Raw genomic sequence first — 18626 nt, 5'->3', positions numbered from 1 at the left:
CATTAACTGCCTGGATCCATCTAACCCAGCAGGAGTAGCTGTACCATCAGCAAAACAGTTTCCCTGGGTGAGAACCATCCCTTGTGCTCCTGCAGCATGCCCCCCCGGCCCCCCTAGCTCAGGTGCTTTTACAAGGCAGGGAAATTGGACTCTGTAACTCGAGATAGCCGGAACAGTGTTTGCGTTCACCCTGCGTGATGGAAAGCAGATGGCTACCCAAGAGGTAGCAAACGGCAAGGAGTAGTACTTGCCCACAGTGTTCTCCGGAATACCAGTGGCATTGGCTTCAAGGACTGTTTTGTTTAGCATCACCTGATGGATTTCTTTTCTGCTAATTTTTTCAGGCTACTCTGGAAATCTTTCTAAATCCGTTCAGTGGCAAGAAGTTCTGCAGCTTAATGACTTGCAGGGAATCACGTTCTTCTATCTGTCTTTTTTTTGGGTGTTTGTTTTTTTGTTTTTTTGGTTTTTTTTTTTTTTTAACTTGCCAGCTGCTGTCTTTGCTCATGTCTAGTTTTGGTGTTGTAGGAGACTGATCAGTCAATTCCCCAACCTGTCTGTAGTTTTTGTATGTCACTATTTTGATGAATCTCTGATAAAAGTGGGTGTTTGGCATTGGATATCTTACGCTGTGCTATGTTTTTTCATTTGGTAGGTGAGTGAGAAATCAGTTGGAGTAACTGTAAATTTGAGTATTCCAAAAACTGTTGTGTCTTTGTTTTTTTATTGCTCAGATTCGAAGCTGGGTCCAGCAGAAGTCTGGACGTCCAGACAGGCTCTACAGGACTTATATCAGAAAATGTTAGTGACTGATTTGGAATATGCTTTAGATAAAAAAGTGGAGCAGGACCTGTAAGTACCTCAATAAATTTGTATGTATATATTTAATCTGGACTGATGAGGAGGAAACGCTGAGACTTCCAGAAAAGCGATTGTATTCTATGAAATGGTTGTCTGACTTGCTTTAAAATGAAGAGTTGTGCTGTGGGTGAAACATGAGAATGCACTGCAGAGTCAATGAAGAGCATTCAATAAGTTAGTATTTTACCTTTGGCAATTTAGTAGCAGCCATGTTATGCAGGAGTGGGTTTTAGTGAGCCAGATGGAAGAAAGAGAGCTAAGAAATAAGAGCCTTCTGTGATGGCAAGAAGGGGCTAAAGTGGAGTTTCCAGAACAGAGGAGATTTTTCCTGATGTAATCACCTGGAGCTTTGAGCAAGGTCTAACAGGAGGAGTTGAGTAGCTGCTAAAGACCCTCATTTTAAGCCCTCTGTGGTAGGGCTGGGCAGAGGAGGAGTATCAGGAGGGGGAGGAATATCAGGAGAGAACTTTACAAATCAGGGGAGGATCCTCCTGGGTTTTCTCCAGGCCCTGAGTCCATTCCCTGATTTAAGATGCAGACATGAGTTCTAACAGGTTTAGGTTAGAGAAGCATGTGGTTCTTCCAGCACTGAGGGAAGCAAGATGAATAGGCTGGCTGGGTTGTCCTGTCCGTGCCTCCAGTTACTGAGTGATTTTTAACCCTGATTTCTACACCCTACATCCTGTTTCAGGGAGGGAGCACTATGCTGTGTAAACCAGAACAATTATAAGCAAATATTAATGCTGTTACAGTGTTAGCTGTATAGGATCAGGATCTGTTTCCCTAGTTATGAGAGGTGAGGGAAAGGTAGTTCTTCCATATTAAACATTATTTCAAATCAGAATGTTGCCTGAATTTAAATATTCTTCATTTCCATGTCTGATGCTATGTAATTAAACAATTCTTTCCTGTTGCTTATGCCATCTGGACTTTCAAAGTGAAAAAAGGAAATGTTTCTTTTGTTTTCAGTTGGAATCATGCCTTTAAAAATCAGATCACAACGCTACAGGGTCAGGCGAAAAACAGAGCAAATCCAAATCGGAGTGAAGTTCAGGCAAACCTTTCTCTGTTCTTAGAGGCAGCTAGTGGCTTCTACACACAGGTGAGTTGCAAAAAAGTGTTGGCTGTGGTGTATTTGCATAGTCTGGAAGCAAGTGTGCCTTGGCCTTACGCTGCTTGCGTGTGGGTCCTTTACAAACCTTTGGCTGTCAGACCTCCTGTGCCGTTCATGAGAGACGGGCTGCAGTATCATACCAGCATGTCATCTCTTTGAGGAAGGCTGGGAGGATAGGTTTTAGGGGGGTGAAACCTGTTCTTTTCCCTTAGAGTAGGAAATTATCGCTGTACTGGATCAAGCAGTATACTCTGCTGGTGGTGGTGCTCTCGGCAGAACGTGTTTGCAAAGCTGGTGATGTGCTTTCTTTTGATCAGCCGCAGCCTCAAATTGATCTGAAACTTCTGTGAATCTGGTAGTTGTTTTGGTGCTCTATAAAAAGATGGCAACAATTTCAGTTCCCTTCTAACAGAATCTGCTTTAAAGCCTAATATGTGCTGCTTTGGGTCAGATCGAAGGTCCATTTAGCACCGTATTTTGTGTCTCTCAGTAGTCTGCTGTGACCGCTCAGAGTCAGCATTAAGCTGCAGGAAAATTGCTCTAGTCTCTTGCTTTCTGGCTGTATGTTTGTTGCCGCCTTGAGCTAGTTTGTATCTGAATCATGTAGCTGTTAGGAGGTCTAGCCTTTAATTGACTCTCCAGTCCCTCTTGAAGCCGTTTACTCTGGTCTCTGCAGTGATCTGTGGTAAGAATTCTGTATTTTAATTGTAATGTCTAAGAGTAACACAAAAAAAACCCACTAAGCCCAACAACAAACATGTTAACTGATGATTTCATTGTACTCTTAGTTCTTTTTTCTGCCATTTCTCCAAAAATTCCCATTCACCTTTTCATTACTGTGTATGAAATTGTGGGTCACTTTCATAATTCTTTTTCATCTTTAAAAATGTGAGACTTCCCCCATATAGCTAAAGCTCAGCAAAGAAAGTCATTGTTGTTCATAGCTCCAGTTATTCAAGAACAGAAGTATGTGTAAAATTCCAAAATGCAGGTGGACTGAAGGATGTGTGATGACGCAATGTTTAGTGCTTTGTTCTGTGTCCCTTCCTTGTAACTCCAGTGATGAGCATTGAGTTAGTGTTTTCCAAGAGCTATGTACATACTACATACATACCTGAATACAGCTTTTTTCCTAAATAATACCTAACTTAGTGCCCACCACGGTTGTGCACGTAAGTAGTGTGGTTGTCCTCAAGAGTATCAGGTAGCATTTACAACATATAATTTTTTTGATGAAGACTCTCAAGCTTACAAGCACATCTTCAGTCTGAATTCTGTTTGGTTTTTTTGTCAATTAGAATTTCAAACTTCAGTTACAGGAACTTTTCTTCCTGTATAGCAAAACTTTTGAGTGCTCTTGCACTAAATATCTTTTGTGAGGTTTTCTGTTGATTGTAAAAGGGGTGTGATTCCTTTCATGTATTCCTTACTGCTGGGTGTTTGCCCATATTCTCTTCCAGTGTTAGATTTCAGTTGGTAGATTATGGAAAATTAGAGTCAGTGTGTGATAATGGCCTTAAAGATAATTTGCCTTTCTATCCTTTTTCTCCTTGTTTGGTGTACACTTCAGCCACATTGTCACTGCTGAATCCTCTATCTTGAGTAGTGGTCTGACTAGACTTTCTGTCGTGGCTAGTTTGCACTGTCTTCAGGTTACAACAGGCACTGTAGGTCATTCTTACTCTATCAATTCCTAGTTTGATTCTGAATATCTGCAAGACAACCCCAGTTTTTTCTCCAGAATCTCTGTGATTATCTGCCCCCCTTCCCCGCCTTCAGCATTTTTTTTGGGAAAGTTTTTATTTGAAGCAGCCAGTCTGACAGGCTGTGGCATGGTTGCCTGGGGTTTTCTACCATCTCCACTGTATGTCTTGCAAAAACCTTGTTCTCCCCTGAAGTGTATCAGGGATTTTTTCTTCTCCGTGTGTGACGCCACAGACTGGGTTGTCTTTCACTGTTTGCTGTGATGCTTATTGTCCCATTTTCAGTCTAGAGATTTTGCTCAGGCAAGATACGTGCTCTGCAACTGTGAGGCCTGTGTAAGTGACAACTTTGAAAGAAAGCATGAATTTTCCTAATTCAGCATGTCGGAAGATGTCAGGTTCCTTTCTTTTACCCAGCTTTCATCTATGGAATCCCTCTTGTTTGGGGATTTTTATCTACTATACAAAAGTCAGCAAAAGAGGAGGGAAGTGTAGCATGAACCTTTTTCTGCAGCAAGCAAAAGCACCCCATTGCATGTTTAGCCACTGACAGCCCTGAGCTTTCTATATGCCTTTATCTGGAAGCAGAACGCTGCTGCAGGTCAGTTTTATTTAGAGACCGAGTATATTCTCAGCTGGGAGAAAGTCTGTCAATTCTTACTTGCATTTTTAACCCTGTAACACTTTGGAACACACACTTGTCATCACTATGTGGTTACTGTTACTTTCCACAGTATTTGCTGGAGTCCATTAGGAAAAACTTCACAAGCACAAATTAGGATGGAAAAGTTCAAGTTTTCCTTCAATTAGCTTCTGAGATATTTGATCAAGTAGCTGATGCCTTGTTCTTTGAAAGAGTCTCACTGTTTAGCACAAATATTTACTGATGACTCGGGCACTGAACTGTTAGCTGCTGTTGTCTTATGTTGGCTACAAACTTGGTTTTGTTCTGGCTTCTCTCTAAAATTTAAGTCAGGGTGGTGCTGTTTCTTAAGCTGGAACAAGGTTGTTTGGAGGATGAGTGGCATTCCCTTACATTATTTTCTGAGAATGGTGTCACTTCATCAAAATATAAAAAAAGACTGTCTTCCTCTTGAGTGCTCTACTTAAAAAAAAAAAAGGCAAAACAACAAACCAACCAAAAAACCACCCCAAAACCTGAACAAAACAGATAAAACCCAACAAGATTAGTAGATCTCTGATAGTCTCCGCTGATACACGCTTGGTAATATAAGTATCGTGGGAATTGAGTTGTTTACTGGTTTGGGATGCACAGCTCTTAAAGAAGAGTACAACTGCTCTTCATGGTTTTGGGCAGAATAATGCAGCATGGAGTAAAGAATGTGATTTTAAGTCTCACTTACAGTAACCTAGGCTTGTTCACTTCAAATATGTTTAGCCAAGTCGTGACTCTGAGTAATGCTCTGTTAGTTTTGTCAATTGTTTCAGTGCTTTTCTAATTACTCTTTGTAGCTGCTACTAAACCAGACCTGTTTTTCTAGTTATTACAGGAATTGTGCACAGTTTTTAATGTAGACTTGCCATGTCGTGTAAAGTCTTCCCAGCTGGGAATCATTAGCAATAAACAGACGCACACCAGCGCCATAGTGAAGCCTCAGTCTAGCTCCTGCTCTTACATCTGCCAGCACTGCCTTGTCCACCTTGGAGATATTGGTGAGTTTTTGAAGGAAAAAGAAGTGGGATATTGAGTTCTAGCTGTGTTCAGCCCTCACACAGAGGGTTCTGTACATAAGATGGGCAACTGCTGGAGCAAGTGTCCTCCAAATTAGTAGCTGATTGTATGTTTGATGGTTGGTGCAGGGGGAAAGGTCTGGAAAGTAATGCTGTTAGACTTTTCTAATGTGTGTTACACATTAACACATGGAGACAGTTAATCACTAGCTTTCTAGTGATTTGCTAGAATCTGTCTTCTAGCATACTAATCATGTTATAGCTGGTAGGCATAGTGAAACGTTGAAACCGGTAACTGTTACAAAAGCTTGTTGCAGCAGGCTAGCATACTTCTCCATTTCAGAACATAACTTTTAAATCTTACATAAAAAGGCAACAATTAGAAATCCAGCCTTTCATAGACAGAGTTAAGTTCATTATGTTCAATGGGTTTATTTCTTTATTGATTAAAGCACAACTATGTGTTGCAGAAAGTTATCTTTTCACAGGAAGCTGCAGTTGCTTTTGGAACAACCTAAAGGTTGATCTAGTTTCTGATTGTGCAAAGAAGTGTGAAAAATATTTGTAGTTCTCTGGTTGTGTTGCTATTGGCACAGCATCTTTCTGTGTAAGAACTGATAAGCTGTGCCATAAGGTCTCAGGAAAAAACACCACCTCAAAATTCAATGCATTGAATCCTTGTGCTCTTTGGTGTAATTGTATGTTTTTGTGACGCTTATTTCTAAAATAATAGTAAAATGCTCTTCAGATAAACTGGGTTATATTAAATGCAGGACAGTTAAATTTTACACCTCAGCTTGGGTTTTTTGTTGTTTTCTTAGCTCGCTATAGGAATCAGACCAGCCAGGCAGAGTCTTACTACAGACATGCAGCTCAGCTTGTCCCTTCTAACGGTGAGTCTGGGATACCTTTTTGGTTTGTAATTTCGAAGGAAGATTTTGAGGTACTGCTTTTCTTGTGTGGCAGTTGGAAACTTGGGATTTTAAATAAACCTCTCTTCCCCAAATATCAAAAACAATCGTGCAACAAAGCCTGACTTGTTGGTAAATAGCTGTTTCCCTGATCTGTGTCACTTCTCTCCTTTTTGTGAATATTTAGAAACAAAAAAGGTAATGCACAGCTTCATTCCAAGGCTTCACTGCTGCTACATTGTACTGCGTTAGATTCATATGTTACGAAGTACAATTAAGGAAAACTTGCCTACCACCAGTGTTTTTTTCTTTTATTGCAAATTGGCATGTGAACAAAGTTTAGTAGCTAAAATGGGATTTTTCAATTTGTTCATGCACGTTAAGGGCTTCTTTACTTCAGGGATGTAGCTTTTTAGTTATTGTCTTACAGTGGTCCAAAACATAGACATAGTGATAGAAGGATAAATCATTTTTTAGCCAGGCTGCTGAAACCAGTAATGCAATTTTTTTAGCTAGTTATATTCTACCTGGAAAAGTTTCCTTACTCTAACTATAGGAATTTTTACTGTATAGGCAAAAAATATGACTGACTATTGACAGTCATATTTGCCTCATGAGCTAAAATTGGGCTAGATTTTGTCCAAAGAGATGAAGCTAAAAATCTGTTGTGGTGAAAGGTTGGTTTTGACAGTACCATCTTATTTAGAGAAAAATCTTATGCCATATTTGTTGTCCAGTTTTAAAGATGTGTGAAAGCAAGCAAAACACACACACACACACAAAAACCCAAACAAAAACCCCCACCCCAAAAAATAACGGCACCACAAATCTAGAAGCTTTTTCATTTGAGTGGTCCTGATATGAGGCTGGAGTAAAAGGGTCAGCACCTGAACCTTGTCTGTTGAAGAATTTAGCACTTCGTGCTCGCTTTTCAAGTGACCACACTTAATCTGCAATCTGGCATGCTTCAATCTGTGACAACTTGTCGGACGATTTGTCTTTCTCTCTGTTAGGTCAGCCTTATAATCAGTTGGCTATTCTAGCTTCCTCCAAAGGAGACCACTTGACCACAATTTTCTACTACTGCAGAAGCATTGCTGTGAAGTTTCCTTTTCCAGCTGCCTCCACTAACCTACAAAAAGCACTTTCTAAAGCACTGGAAAGGTAAGACAAAATCACAATGTGTTTCTGCTTGGATAAGATGGAGGAGACTTCTTCCAGATGTACCTCTCTTGCCAGAAGTTATTCATATTTGGTAGTAGAAACAGGAATTTCTCAATCTCCGTCCAGTCCTTACACGTGTGGAATAAAGAATAGTTTGTGTCTGGGATGCTCCTGAGTGTGAATAGTGAACGCAGGAAATAAACATATTGTGCCAACGTGAAAAAGTAGCTTTACATGCACATTCCTCCTTTCTTGAACTTCACAGGAAAACTGTGTTATGTTATGTGCAGCTGTGTCTAATTCCAAAGGCTAAAGTTGGGTATTTCTGTTCTGAATGTAGTCGTGATGAGGTGAAGACTCGATGGAGTGTGTCTGACTTCATCAAGGCTTTTATTAAATTCCATGGCCATGTGTACCTGAGTAAAAGCTTGGAGAAGCTGAGCCCTCTTCGAGAAAAGCTGGAAGAACAGTTCAAGGTTAGTTCTAATAACATATTAATTAGTATATTGAGGAGGTTATTTTTAGCAGCTGAGTTCTGAAATTACAGTCCAATAATAACTTTTTCACATGCTAAAATACAGGAAGCTCAAGTAACCAGTTGTGGGAAGTTTGTATGACAGCTAACACTGGATAGTTCTGTTGACTTCTGCAAACAGGGACTTTTCCCATTTGACACGGGGTGCATTGCTGGTAGAGATACAGGAGAAATCAATGACCACTGTTGATTCTGTGCTCTTTAACCTGGACGATTCTTGGGTACCCGTGAAAAGCACTTGATTCATCTGCAAAGTCTTGGCTCAGTTGCCTGAGTAATTTTGAGAGCTTCGTTTTTTGGATGGTGTTCATTCATTCCCACTGGTTATTAAGGTTGCTTTTAATCTTCCTCAGACAACTTGCCTCTCCTGTCAGCGGTTTGCCTTTAAAAAGTGTTCCAGTACTTAATTTGTGTGTAGTCTAGAACTACTCAGAACACGTTTCCTCTGGAAAATCTAGGTGCACCCATTAATTATATAGCCAGCTCATTAAGTTGGACAATACAGAAAGGATTGAAACAAAGATAATTTTGTAAGGTATTTATACCAAGGTAGTACAGTTTCAAAGACGACAGCATATTAACTGTTCAGCTCTGCTTCATCATCTTCATTTGTAGAAAATGAGTAGGTAGTACAGATGTGTTCAACAGAGCAGTTGGGTGCTTTTCCATATTAAAAAAGGGGAAGCTGGTCTTAGCAATATAAAGAATTACAAATATTCTTCACAGTGTCATTTTTGCGTTTTTGCATTGAATTGGGCTGCAATTAAGAAACACAAAACTTGTTGGGAATTGTATTAGCTTTGAATATGAGCTGCTTGAACACTGGGAATTAATGTTGTCTCAAAATTAAGTAATTGTGTGTCTTTTTGTGTGTGGTGTTGGCTGTTGAACAAGTACTGCTTTTTCCACAATACTTTCCGTCAATAATTATGAGCATTGCTCAGGCATGTGGAACAGTCTTATTTTTCTGAACTGATCCAGGGTGTTAAAATAGAGCTAATCAAGCCCTGCTTTGTTGTTAGATTACTTTTTTGTTTATATTATGCAACATAAGGTTTAACTTACTAGAAAGCAACTCTCCGACTTAAATGGGTTGAATGTGGATGTGAAATTGGCTTTATGGTGGATAATCACTTTTAACTTTGTGGTTGATTTTTAACTCCGTATGAGGAGAATGGTCCTAGGGTTAGGAGTGTTCAGCCAAGCCCACGATTCTGCTGCTGACAGCTCTGCCAGTTTGAGCTGTTGGCTGTAGAGTGCTTCATGCCCTGAACTAAAAACCAAGGTTGAACGTGGAGCTCAAACCTTTTCTTGTTGCTTACTCTGGGGAATCCACTTGCCTCTCTGACTGTTGCATCTGAAGGTAAGTTGGTTGTGGGTTAGGATATCTCCTTTTTTTCCCCCAGTGCTCAAAAAAAACATTTAAGTTTCTTTCCTTGTTCTGAGAACGGTGTCTTTTACTGCATAGTTACTGTTGTAAATAGCTCATGCTATTTTGGTCCACCGTGGCATTCCATGACCCATGAAGTCAGATGTGGAATTAGGCTTTAATACATAACCACACACTAGTTAAATTTTCCTGGGGTGTTTTTTTTTTAAAATGTCACCTTCTCCGTGCTGTTTCTTTGAAAAACTGAAAAAATACAGTAGATATACATGCCTCTGCAATTCTTGCAGTTGCATTGCAGTGCTGTCATTACACATTAAAGTTGCACTTGCTCTGAAAGAGAACCATATCCAAGGGGATGTTGATTTGTGTGCGTATGACTTGGTGTATGAGCAGAAGCCTTGGGCTTAACAGTGGGCATCTGCCCAAGTCCTCGTGGGAAGCCCAGTGCCGTGCTAATAGAGATGACCTGAAAATAAAACTTCGAATGAATATTGCCTTAAGGGCAGACGCATTAGTCAAGCAGTGAAGTAGCAGCTGTTAATCCTTTCAAGTCCATGCTTTACCATATAAAAATACATACATCATACGTGTGCTTTTGTTGCAGAGGTTGTTATTCCAAAAGGCCTTCAATTCTCAGCAGTTAGTACATATTACTGTTATCAATCTGTTTCAACTACATCACCTGCGAGACTTCAGCAATGAAACAGAGCAGCACAGCTACAGCCAGGATGAGCAACTCTGCTGGACACAGTTACTGGCTCTCTTCAGTAAGTATGAAAACTAATTGATTTTTGTATTTCTTCTTCATTTTTATATGGAATCCAGTAGTAATTTGCTGTCGGTGTCTAGCTTAATGGTTGTGTGAGGTAAGTGATGAGAATAGATGTTATGGGAGAAAGACAAGAGAGAAGGATCATTTATGTCTAGCAGTGCTGACTAATACTGGATTTATGTGCCCTGGACTTAGTCTGAAGCCCTGCAGAAGTCTGCATGTTTTTGCTGGTTCTGAAAGAACATTTTAACTTGGGTGCAGAGTTGGATCCAGATTTTCAGTGGGTAGTGCCCCTCTTGGGGGGCTGCTCCGCAGCTGGCCACAGTGCGGTTTGAGCAGCTTTGAATGGAGCTATTTCTGAGTCACCAAGACTGAAGTTGAAGCTGACAGAACTAGGTCCTCAACTGCTTCTGTGCTCTTGATAATATCAACCGTGAGATAAGTGGGAGTGCAGAGCATTTTTGACTCTAGCTGCATAATGCTGATTTGCTTAACCTGATCTGGCCCATGATCAGCTTGGCCTTGTTCATAAACACCTAAATTTCTAAATAGCTGGGTTTCTGCAGTTTGCTGGCCTGGAGTTGATTGTGAAAGCACTGTAGTCACGCTGGTGTGGTTACTGTTTCTCAACTTGTATGCCTAACGGGTGTGAGCTGCAGAGCTAGCTCTGATGGATTTGTGTGCCTGCTGACCTGGGGAAGTACGTATAATACAGGTAGACAGTCGAGATCATAATTTCTAATAAATGAATAAATATTTTTGTAATGAGCTTGTCTCACTAGCTTTTGTTAACCTACCAAAATCATTTGCCATGACACACTTGAAAAGGAGAGGTGGGGAAAAAACATCAAGATTCTGCTTCGTGCTAGAAAACTCTCTTCTGAAAAAAAAAAAAAAGGTATTCTGATCTGTTGGTGGATTAAGATGAAGTAATTGGGCAGTTTTGTTCTAAAGAACTAGCTCTTAAAAAATAGGGGTTTATGGGTGGGATGTGTTTGATAGGTTATTTGATCAATTTTCATGTGTCATTCCTGCATCATTTGGTGTTTTTTGGTTTTGTTTGCTTTTTTCTTGCTCTGTTTCTAGTGTCCTTTCTTGGAGTTTTGTGCAAGTGTCCTTTACAAAATGACTACCAGGAGGACTCTGGGGCTGCATACCCTCTTCCAGCTGTGAAAGTTTCAATGGACTGGCTGAAACTTAGGCCCAGTGTTTTCCAGGAGGCAGTGGTTGATGAAAGACGGTAGTGAGTGTTCATCTTTCTTTTGATACATTTGATTGAATAAAGTAATAATAAGTGGTGATCCACAAATGAGTAATGGGGAAAGTGATTGTACAAATATTACAGACATCAAAATGATAGAGAATGTGTGCTAAAAAGCTCATGGAACAAAACATGAAACTTGTAGGCTACATGAACAAGTTCACTGTTGCAATTGGCTTTAGGCTTGCACGTAACTTTTTAAGATGAGGGGGATCTATTTTACCATGTCTGACTTGAGCGTAACTACTGAGTGTACCCTTAGTCTAACCTTTTGTAATGATTTCTCAGATTAATCATGGTAGGTAGCAGGAGAATAGTTGCGTTAATTTCATGCATTAAGCAGTCTCTTCAGCAGTACTGGCATCTGTGTTTTCTGGCTTATCATCTAGGAATTAAATTGAATTTAGTAGAGGATGTCTTTAAAAGTCAGCACAGGCATTACTGTTCTAGATTGTTGCGATGATTTTCCCCTTCTGCCTCTAATCTTGTATATTTAGGCTTAAATAGTTCAAAATTCGCCAACTTTTTAAATAGCCTTTTAACTTTTCATGAATTACAGCAATTCAATTAAGTGTTTCTGACCTGTAAGGCGTTTCTTCAGATCAGGGTGGCTGTTACTGACACAGATGGATGAGTATTTTTTCTAGGATGGCCACAATAAGAAAAATGGTGTGAAAGCAGCTTGCTTAGCTGATCTTGTGCGATGTGCCACAGTAGTTTCAGCTCTCTTGGGATTTATTTCTTCCCTATTTATTTCTAATCAAAGTTGTTCTTTGCCAACTAAACACACGCGTGCACATGCCTTTATTGGTCTCTGTTTAATAACCTGATGTCTGTGTTATATTGAGAAGTCTTCCTTATTCTGAATTCATACTTAATTGTGCTCTTGGTTCAAGAAATAATCCTTATTCCTTTTTAAACTTTCAGTTGTCCCCACTCTATGCTTATGATTTTCCTGTGAATAATTAATCGTACCCCAGACTGAACAAGCATCTGAAATAGGAAGGAAGCCTAGAAAAGCAGGTGAATCTGAACGCAAGAACTGAGGACAGAAGTGACTACATAAATACTAGTGTGTTGTCTTTGGAAATGAGTTTTTCCAGACTTGCCCTGTGGAAGCCATATTAGGTCTAGATTAAGTGTGTCGCTACATCACTCTTCTTTAGGAATCTCTTACTATGAAATCTCATTATTTCAAACGTGTAGGAAGGTTGCAATTTACTGTAGGTTGCAACAGACTTGGACTCTTCTTTTTTTCCCTCCTTCTGTTCCTTGTCAGTCACGGGAAGGAGCTGTTGCTTAGTTTAGCATAGAGAATAAGCATAACGTTTCCAGTCCCTGTGGCGGTGCAGGAAAGCAGCTGACCTCAGGCTTTTGAGTGCATATTGCATTCTCCAACCCAGGTGCTGGATGATGACTGAAAGCCTTGCTGAGGAAGGGCAGATCCGTTTCACTAACATGGAACATAGTGGGCACCTTCCTAAAACAGTTTTATGTTGTTTCCATGGACTTGGTGCCCATCACTAAAGCAGAAGAAGGATGCTTAGACTTTTGGGTTGGAGCTTTTTAAAAATAGGAGAAAGCAGCCTGTTGGTGGTGGTTAAATGTTAACCACCTATGCAGCGATTGTTGAGATTTTTAAATTATTTGCTCCAGGGCCTTTGTAAAGAATTTCCAGTCATTGCTTGTACTGCTATTGCCAATGCAAGGCAGCAAGGCTGCCAGCTAACCTCTAGTTTAATGGTCTTACTCAGTGCAACCCTTACTTAGACCATCTTACTTTTCTGGTAACTGTTTCAGTGCTACAGTAGAGTGCTAATGTTCTTAGAGTGCTAAGAACAGAAGTACTTCTGCACAGCTGTATCTTGATAAATTGTTTTGCTTCCCAACTGATTAATTTATTGTGCCTTGAAAGCAGTCAGCTTTGGACTGGGAAACATGAATTGCAAGCAGGTGCTCTGAAGGTTTCCTTGTGCAATAGGTTTGTCTGGTTAAATTCACAGCAGGCTTTCTGACTTGCTGGGTAACGAACACTGTGCTGCGAGTGCCTGGCTTCCTTGGTAATGTTAAATTGGCTTTTTAAAGATTTTATTTTTCCAATGAGGTGGTTTTTTTCCCTGACACTTGAGAGAAACTTTACCTTTTCTTGGGAATCAGAGATTAATGGAAGCTGTGGCCATGTAACAGAGTTCAGTGTTTTCTTGGTAAGGTAAATAGATTCCGTGTTTTGCAGTTCTCATGGTTTTTCTGTTTTCTGATTTGTAGCATATGGCCCTGGCTGATTTCTCTTCTGAACAGCTTCCAGCCGCATGAAGAAGATCTATCCAATAATAATGGTAAGGATGCTTCTAGTCTGTGCTGTAAAGCGCTGCAAATGGTGTTTTTCCTGATGTTATGAGGAATTGCAGTTGAAGAGCAAATAAGGGAGCAAGTTGTCTTCTAGTGTTAGTGCATATGAATACTTTGCAAATGCTGTTTCTTCATGCTGAGCGGACTTTACTTTACCATTCCTGAGCTCTCAGGTTGCAGGGTGGACCAGTACAATTGAGCATGTTAATTATACCTTATGTAGTGACCTTGCTGAGATACCTACTTATGATACTGTACTCAGTGCTTTCATGCTTTCTTTACACTGTTTGTCTGTTCACCAGCAACCCCCCTTCCAGAAGAATTTGAGCTGCAAGGATTCTTGGCTCTGAGGCCCTCGTTCAGGTGGGTGACAGCTGAAGGAGACTGTACTCTTACTGATACCACTACTTTGATAGACATTGTCCTGTTCTCTACCGTATCTTATTTATGAATACTTACTACTGTATGGATTGATGTAGGTGTCTTTTCAGAACAACTGCAGTAGTCATTGTAGCTAAACTCTAGGGAAAGTGATGAGCTTGTAATATTGCTCATGACTTTTTTGGTTTTCTTCTGTAGTCTTCCTACTAGTGAATTGAAAGGGAAGAATTTGAGAAGTGAGGAAAGGAATACTTTTACATTAAAACTTCCTGATGTGATTTTACTTTGCTGTTTTTTACTCTTTTTTTAACTGTATCCCTGTACATGTACAAATGCTGACTAAATGTCACACATATTCATTCAACTGTTCTGTAATCTTTATCATCACACAGATGAGCTTTTTGGCCTTCTGTTTTAAAAAACCAACCACCAAACCTCTTTAATGTATAGCTGCATCTTAGCAGAAAATTATATCTGTGAATCGGGCATCTTGTAACAGTCATGTTTTGAATAGTAGCTGGTGAAATTTCACAGCTTATAGTAGAGTGTCGCTGACCAGTTGTCTTTCTAAAGAAATACCATGTTGCAGAGGGTAATGGTGTAATTATTTTTCCCTCTCCTATGTCAAAATTAGAAACTTGGATTTTTCTAAAGGCCACCAGGCAATTACGGGAGATAAGGAAGGGCAGCAACGTCGGATACGGCAGCAGCGCCTGATCTTCACAGGCAAATGGATTGCTGATAATCAGCCAAGGTAATTACAAGTAGCTTCTCGGTGTTTCATTTGCTGCTGTAAGCTTAGTTAATGCAGGTACCAGAGTAGAATGTTATTTTTCTCACTATTCAACACGGCAATTAGGTATAATATAAATACGAGATGCTGACAGCACCAATAACATGTTGTGTGGGTCAGCAGCCATTGCTTCATAGAGTGGTTATGTTAAGGAATGTATTTGGAATAATGTGCTTGCTTTTCAATTCCCTTCTGTCTTTTCCAGGTTGATTCAGTGTGAAAATGAGGTAGGAAAGCTGTTGTTTTTGACAGAAATCCCAGAACTATTACTAGAGGACCCTAGTGAAGCCAAAGAGAGTCTCGCCTCGCAGGAAACATCTATTGCAGAGCCGCTATCTACAGATGGGAGCCCTGGACTCAAATCAGTTCTGTCCTCTGGCAGAAGCCTGAACAACAACTGTGACACAGGAGAAAAACCAATGGTCACCTTCAAAGAGAACATCAAACCACGGGAAATGAACAGAGAGCAAGGGCGAGTCTATCCCCCTAAAGATGTAGGTAGGGAAAGGCGGGACTATAGCAAAGGAATAGTAGCCAATAAGAATGATGCGAAGAAGGATAACAATAAAAGAAAGAACGAGACCAAGAAATGTGGCTTGGATAAGATGCAGGAAGCAGGAAAGCAGAACGTGGCAGTTCAGGTAAGCTTTTAGATCAAAGGGGTACTGCGTCTTAGGCGGTACAATGCTTGTGTCAGGGCTGTGACTGCTTGTATAGAGTATGGTAGAGTTGAGGTCTCGCTGTGGGCCCTGCAGGGACAGCTAATGCACCAAAAAAATAGAAACACAACTGTCTCAAAGACCAGGTATTGGTGATCTTTGGGTCTCTGTCCTTTTCCTTGATGCTCTCTTGATTTGTTGGGGGGGAAAACACAGGGAGCAATGAAAGGTGATTTTGCTGTATGAACCTTCTTAAAAAATCCAGACTTCTGTCTGTTGTTCCACAAATTATTCAGGCTGCGAAGGCTGTTCGCATGGCCAGATCACAGTCATGCTCTTTCTCGTACTGTGGTCTGTTGTGAAGGAACTGGGTACTCTGCATTTTCAGTTCAGTTGACTTGTGCACATTCAACAAATTGAATACATCGCAAAAACACCAAATTGTATATGTGAGGTAAGATTCTCTGTAACGTGTGTGCAGTCAGGTGGCCCTCTGTGGAAGTCAGGAAAGACACACTGCTCTTAAACCATGTATCTCTCTGTGCTCAGGTGCTTGCTCAAAACTGTTGGCTTCATATCAGCTGCTCTATCAGTTATATTTTTTTGAAGCATGCTTTTTTCCTCTGTTTCTGTGAGCATTATGTACAAAAATGCTTACCTCGTGAGTAAATAGTGAATTTACTGGTCTGACTTCCATCAAGTTGTAGAAGATAAGGGTGGAGAGTTTCAGGGTTGATCTGATCTGTAGCTGGATGGTTTGGCTGCATCTCAGCCATTGCCTGATGATGTCTGGAGGCATTTAGTAATAGCAGTGGAGACTCTATTATTTCCCTGGAGAAACTGTCAGTTCTTCACTGTTCTTGCAAGTGGAAATTATTTCCTAATGCGCTTTATCTCCCTTGCTTCTGTGTAAACCTACTACTAATTTCCGAAACTGGTCTGCAGAGTAACTTAAGTCTTCCTCTTTGCAAATGCTCTGAAGGCCTGTGCAATTGAGGTCTTTTTTTTTTCCTAAGCTAGACAAACCAGCTCTTTCATATTTCCAGCTGGTGGTGTTAGGACCCTTGGCTCATTCTTGTTCTCCTCATTATTTGCTATTAAACATAATCATTATAAAATGGAAGTTCTGAACTGGCATTGTTATTCAGTTGGTTTTGCAGGGGTCCTACCAAGGCAGGTAAAAGGGTCGTAGCCTACAGAACCATGTGGCAATTGTTTGTGAGTCACCGCACAAGATTCTGATATCTGAAAGCCAATGTAGGTGAGTTAGAGTAGCAAGTTTCTTACTTATTTGTTGAAGTCTGGAATGTGGTTGCAGGCCTGAGCACAGCTCCCAGTTTTGGTATGTGTGCCCTTGAATTGGAAAAGAAGGACTTGCTGAAAAAATACGCTGGATCTTCTGAGAAGTATGTCTAGTTTTTTTGGATAGGGAAGACATTTTAATTTTGACCCAGCTGATTTATCAGAAATTTGCTTGTCTTAGTCTTAAATGTTTACAAACTCAAGAAGAACTTACTGCAAACCCAGCAGTAGAAAAATATGTTTTTAGGTGGTTGGTCACTTTTCATCTATTGTTGAATAGAAATGCATTTTGACTTTTTAGTTGCATCGGCTGTGTTTGTTATGGCACCTATTCCCATGAAATGCCTTTTGGATGCCTTTTGGTTTGTATAGTTTGGTGATCTTACTTATCCAGACCTACTCCAGAATATGGGGAGGGTTTGATTCCCACTCTCTGAGAAACCAGTGTAGGTTTTGTATCCTTAGGTGGTTTGTGAGTGCTCTGTCTGCTTTGGCCTTCAGGTTTTATCTCCTCCATAGTTCGTTGCCTTCAAAAGCCTAAATGCTACAAATGTTGCAGCTCCTACTTAGCAAAAATGTTAGCGATATTATACAGAAGTAATCAGTCCTGTTTTGCAGATAAGTAGAAACCTGGGTGCTCTGAGGCGATTATGAAAGTGTGACATAGGTTGACTCTCTTCTCTCTAGGGAAAATAATGTTAGATGCCGAGGAAAGTTTAATGCAGACTTACTTGAGGTGTAACTTACTTTTCAGAGGTCACTGTGATGAAATAGTGCTTCTCTCAAGCACTGCGTAGGAGAAAGTAGTTGGTGGTGTTGACACTTTTTAGGTGAGATCAGGTAGAAGTGTGGAAGCAACTGAAATTTGTCTGTCTTGATTGATGAATTTTAGATACTTAGGTTTTAAAAGTTAACTACAAGTCATGCAGGGTGGGGGGAGGGCTTTTGGAAGCAGTCTTTGGTAATGTGCTACAGCAGCTTTGAGTTTATGGCAGACTGGAGCTCATGTTTTGAAATCCCATGGCAGGACGAGTGTCTTTGAATTCTCTGACATTGCTATAAAAGAATGCATAGCTTTCAGTATGGGTTATAAAAACATTTGGCTTACTGTGCAGAAAAAAGGGACAGCATGATATAAGTTGAATTTATAGAATGTGGTGAAGGGTGAAGCTGTCAGTGAATAGATGTGACATGAGCAGGGGCTGCATCATTCGTGGTGCTTAGCATCAGCTAGAACCTTGAGGTAGAGTTCACTCCTGACTTTTTCTAGCGGGAAATCAAAAACATGCCCAAACCTCCCTTACAATCTACTTTTTAAATTAAATGCAAAAAATAAACCACTCTCCCATAACTTCTAAATGGGGACATTCAAATTTATTTGAAAACAAACTTGAGAAAACATTTGAATGCATCTACCCCTTTACCACTGTATTTTGGCAGAAAAGACCTGCCCTTTAACTCCTTTCAACTCAGCAGCACTAAATGTTGAAGTAAAGCCCACACGGTTTTGGTTTGTTTGGTTTGAATTTTTAAATTTGGTCTGTGATAAACCCCTCTCTTTCAATCACCTTTGAGGCTTGGCGTCAGGTCTGCTCCTGGGCCCTTTCTGTATTGCCCGGGTTCCTTGCTTGCTGTCTTTTTCCTGCCTGCTCCATCTTGCATTCCAGGCAGTTCTGCTGAGCTGAACAGAAAGGGAAAGTAGTCTTCCCCTCTGTCTTCCTCTCCAGGAAGACCCAGAC

At 40.4% G+C, this 18626-nt stretch overlaps 1 protein-coding gene across 8 annotated transcripts in view; it reads left to right on the top strand.

Moving 5' to 3' along the window:
• The window catches only part of SMG7 (SMG7 nonsense mediated mRNA decay factor), a 53913-nt gene that overhangs the window by 22697 nt on the left and 12590 nt on the right, over positions 1–18626 (top strand). For 7 of the 8 annotated variants that reach the window (XM_055724196.1, XM_055724191.1, XM_055724193.1 and 4 more), the window contains 12 exons: positions 735–852; positions 1831–1963; positions 5181–5352; positions 6192–6263; positions 7295–7445; positions 7786–7921; positions 9975–10137; positions 11229–11385; positions 13669–13739; positions 14055–14115; positions 14768–14887; positions 15132–15567. In XM_055724196.1, the coding sequence (XP_055580171.1) occupies positions 735–852; positions 1831–1963; positions 5181–5352; positions 6192–6263; positions 7295–7445; positions 7786–7921; positions 9975–10137; positions 11229–11385; positions 13669–13739; positions 14055–14115; positions 14768–14887; positions 15132–15567 (1790 nt within the window). The remainder of the gene's footprint in view (positions 1–734; positions 853–1830; positions 1964–5180; positions 5353–6191; positions 6264–7294; positions 7446–7785; positions 7922–9974; positions 10138–11228; positions 11386–13668; positions 13740–14054; positions 14116–14767; positions 14888–15131; positions 15568–18626) is intronic. The other variant, XM_055724194.1, reaches the window with a different exon arrangement.

The sequence above is a fragment of the Falco cherrug genome, chromosome 12, assembly GCF_023634085.1.
Source record: "Falco cherrug isolate bFalChe1 chromosome 12, bFalChe1.pri, whole genome shotgun sequence".
Lineage (NCBI taxonomy): Eukaryota > Metazoa > Chordata > Aves > Falconiformes > Falconidae > Falco > Falco cherrug.
Note: the sequence above shows the minus strand (reverse complement) of the source record. Positions and strands in the feature narration are given on the sequence as shown.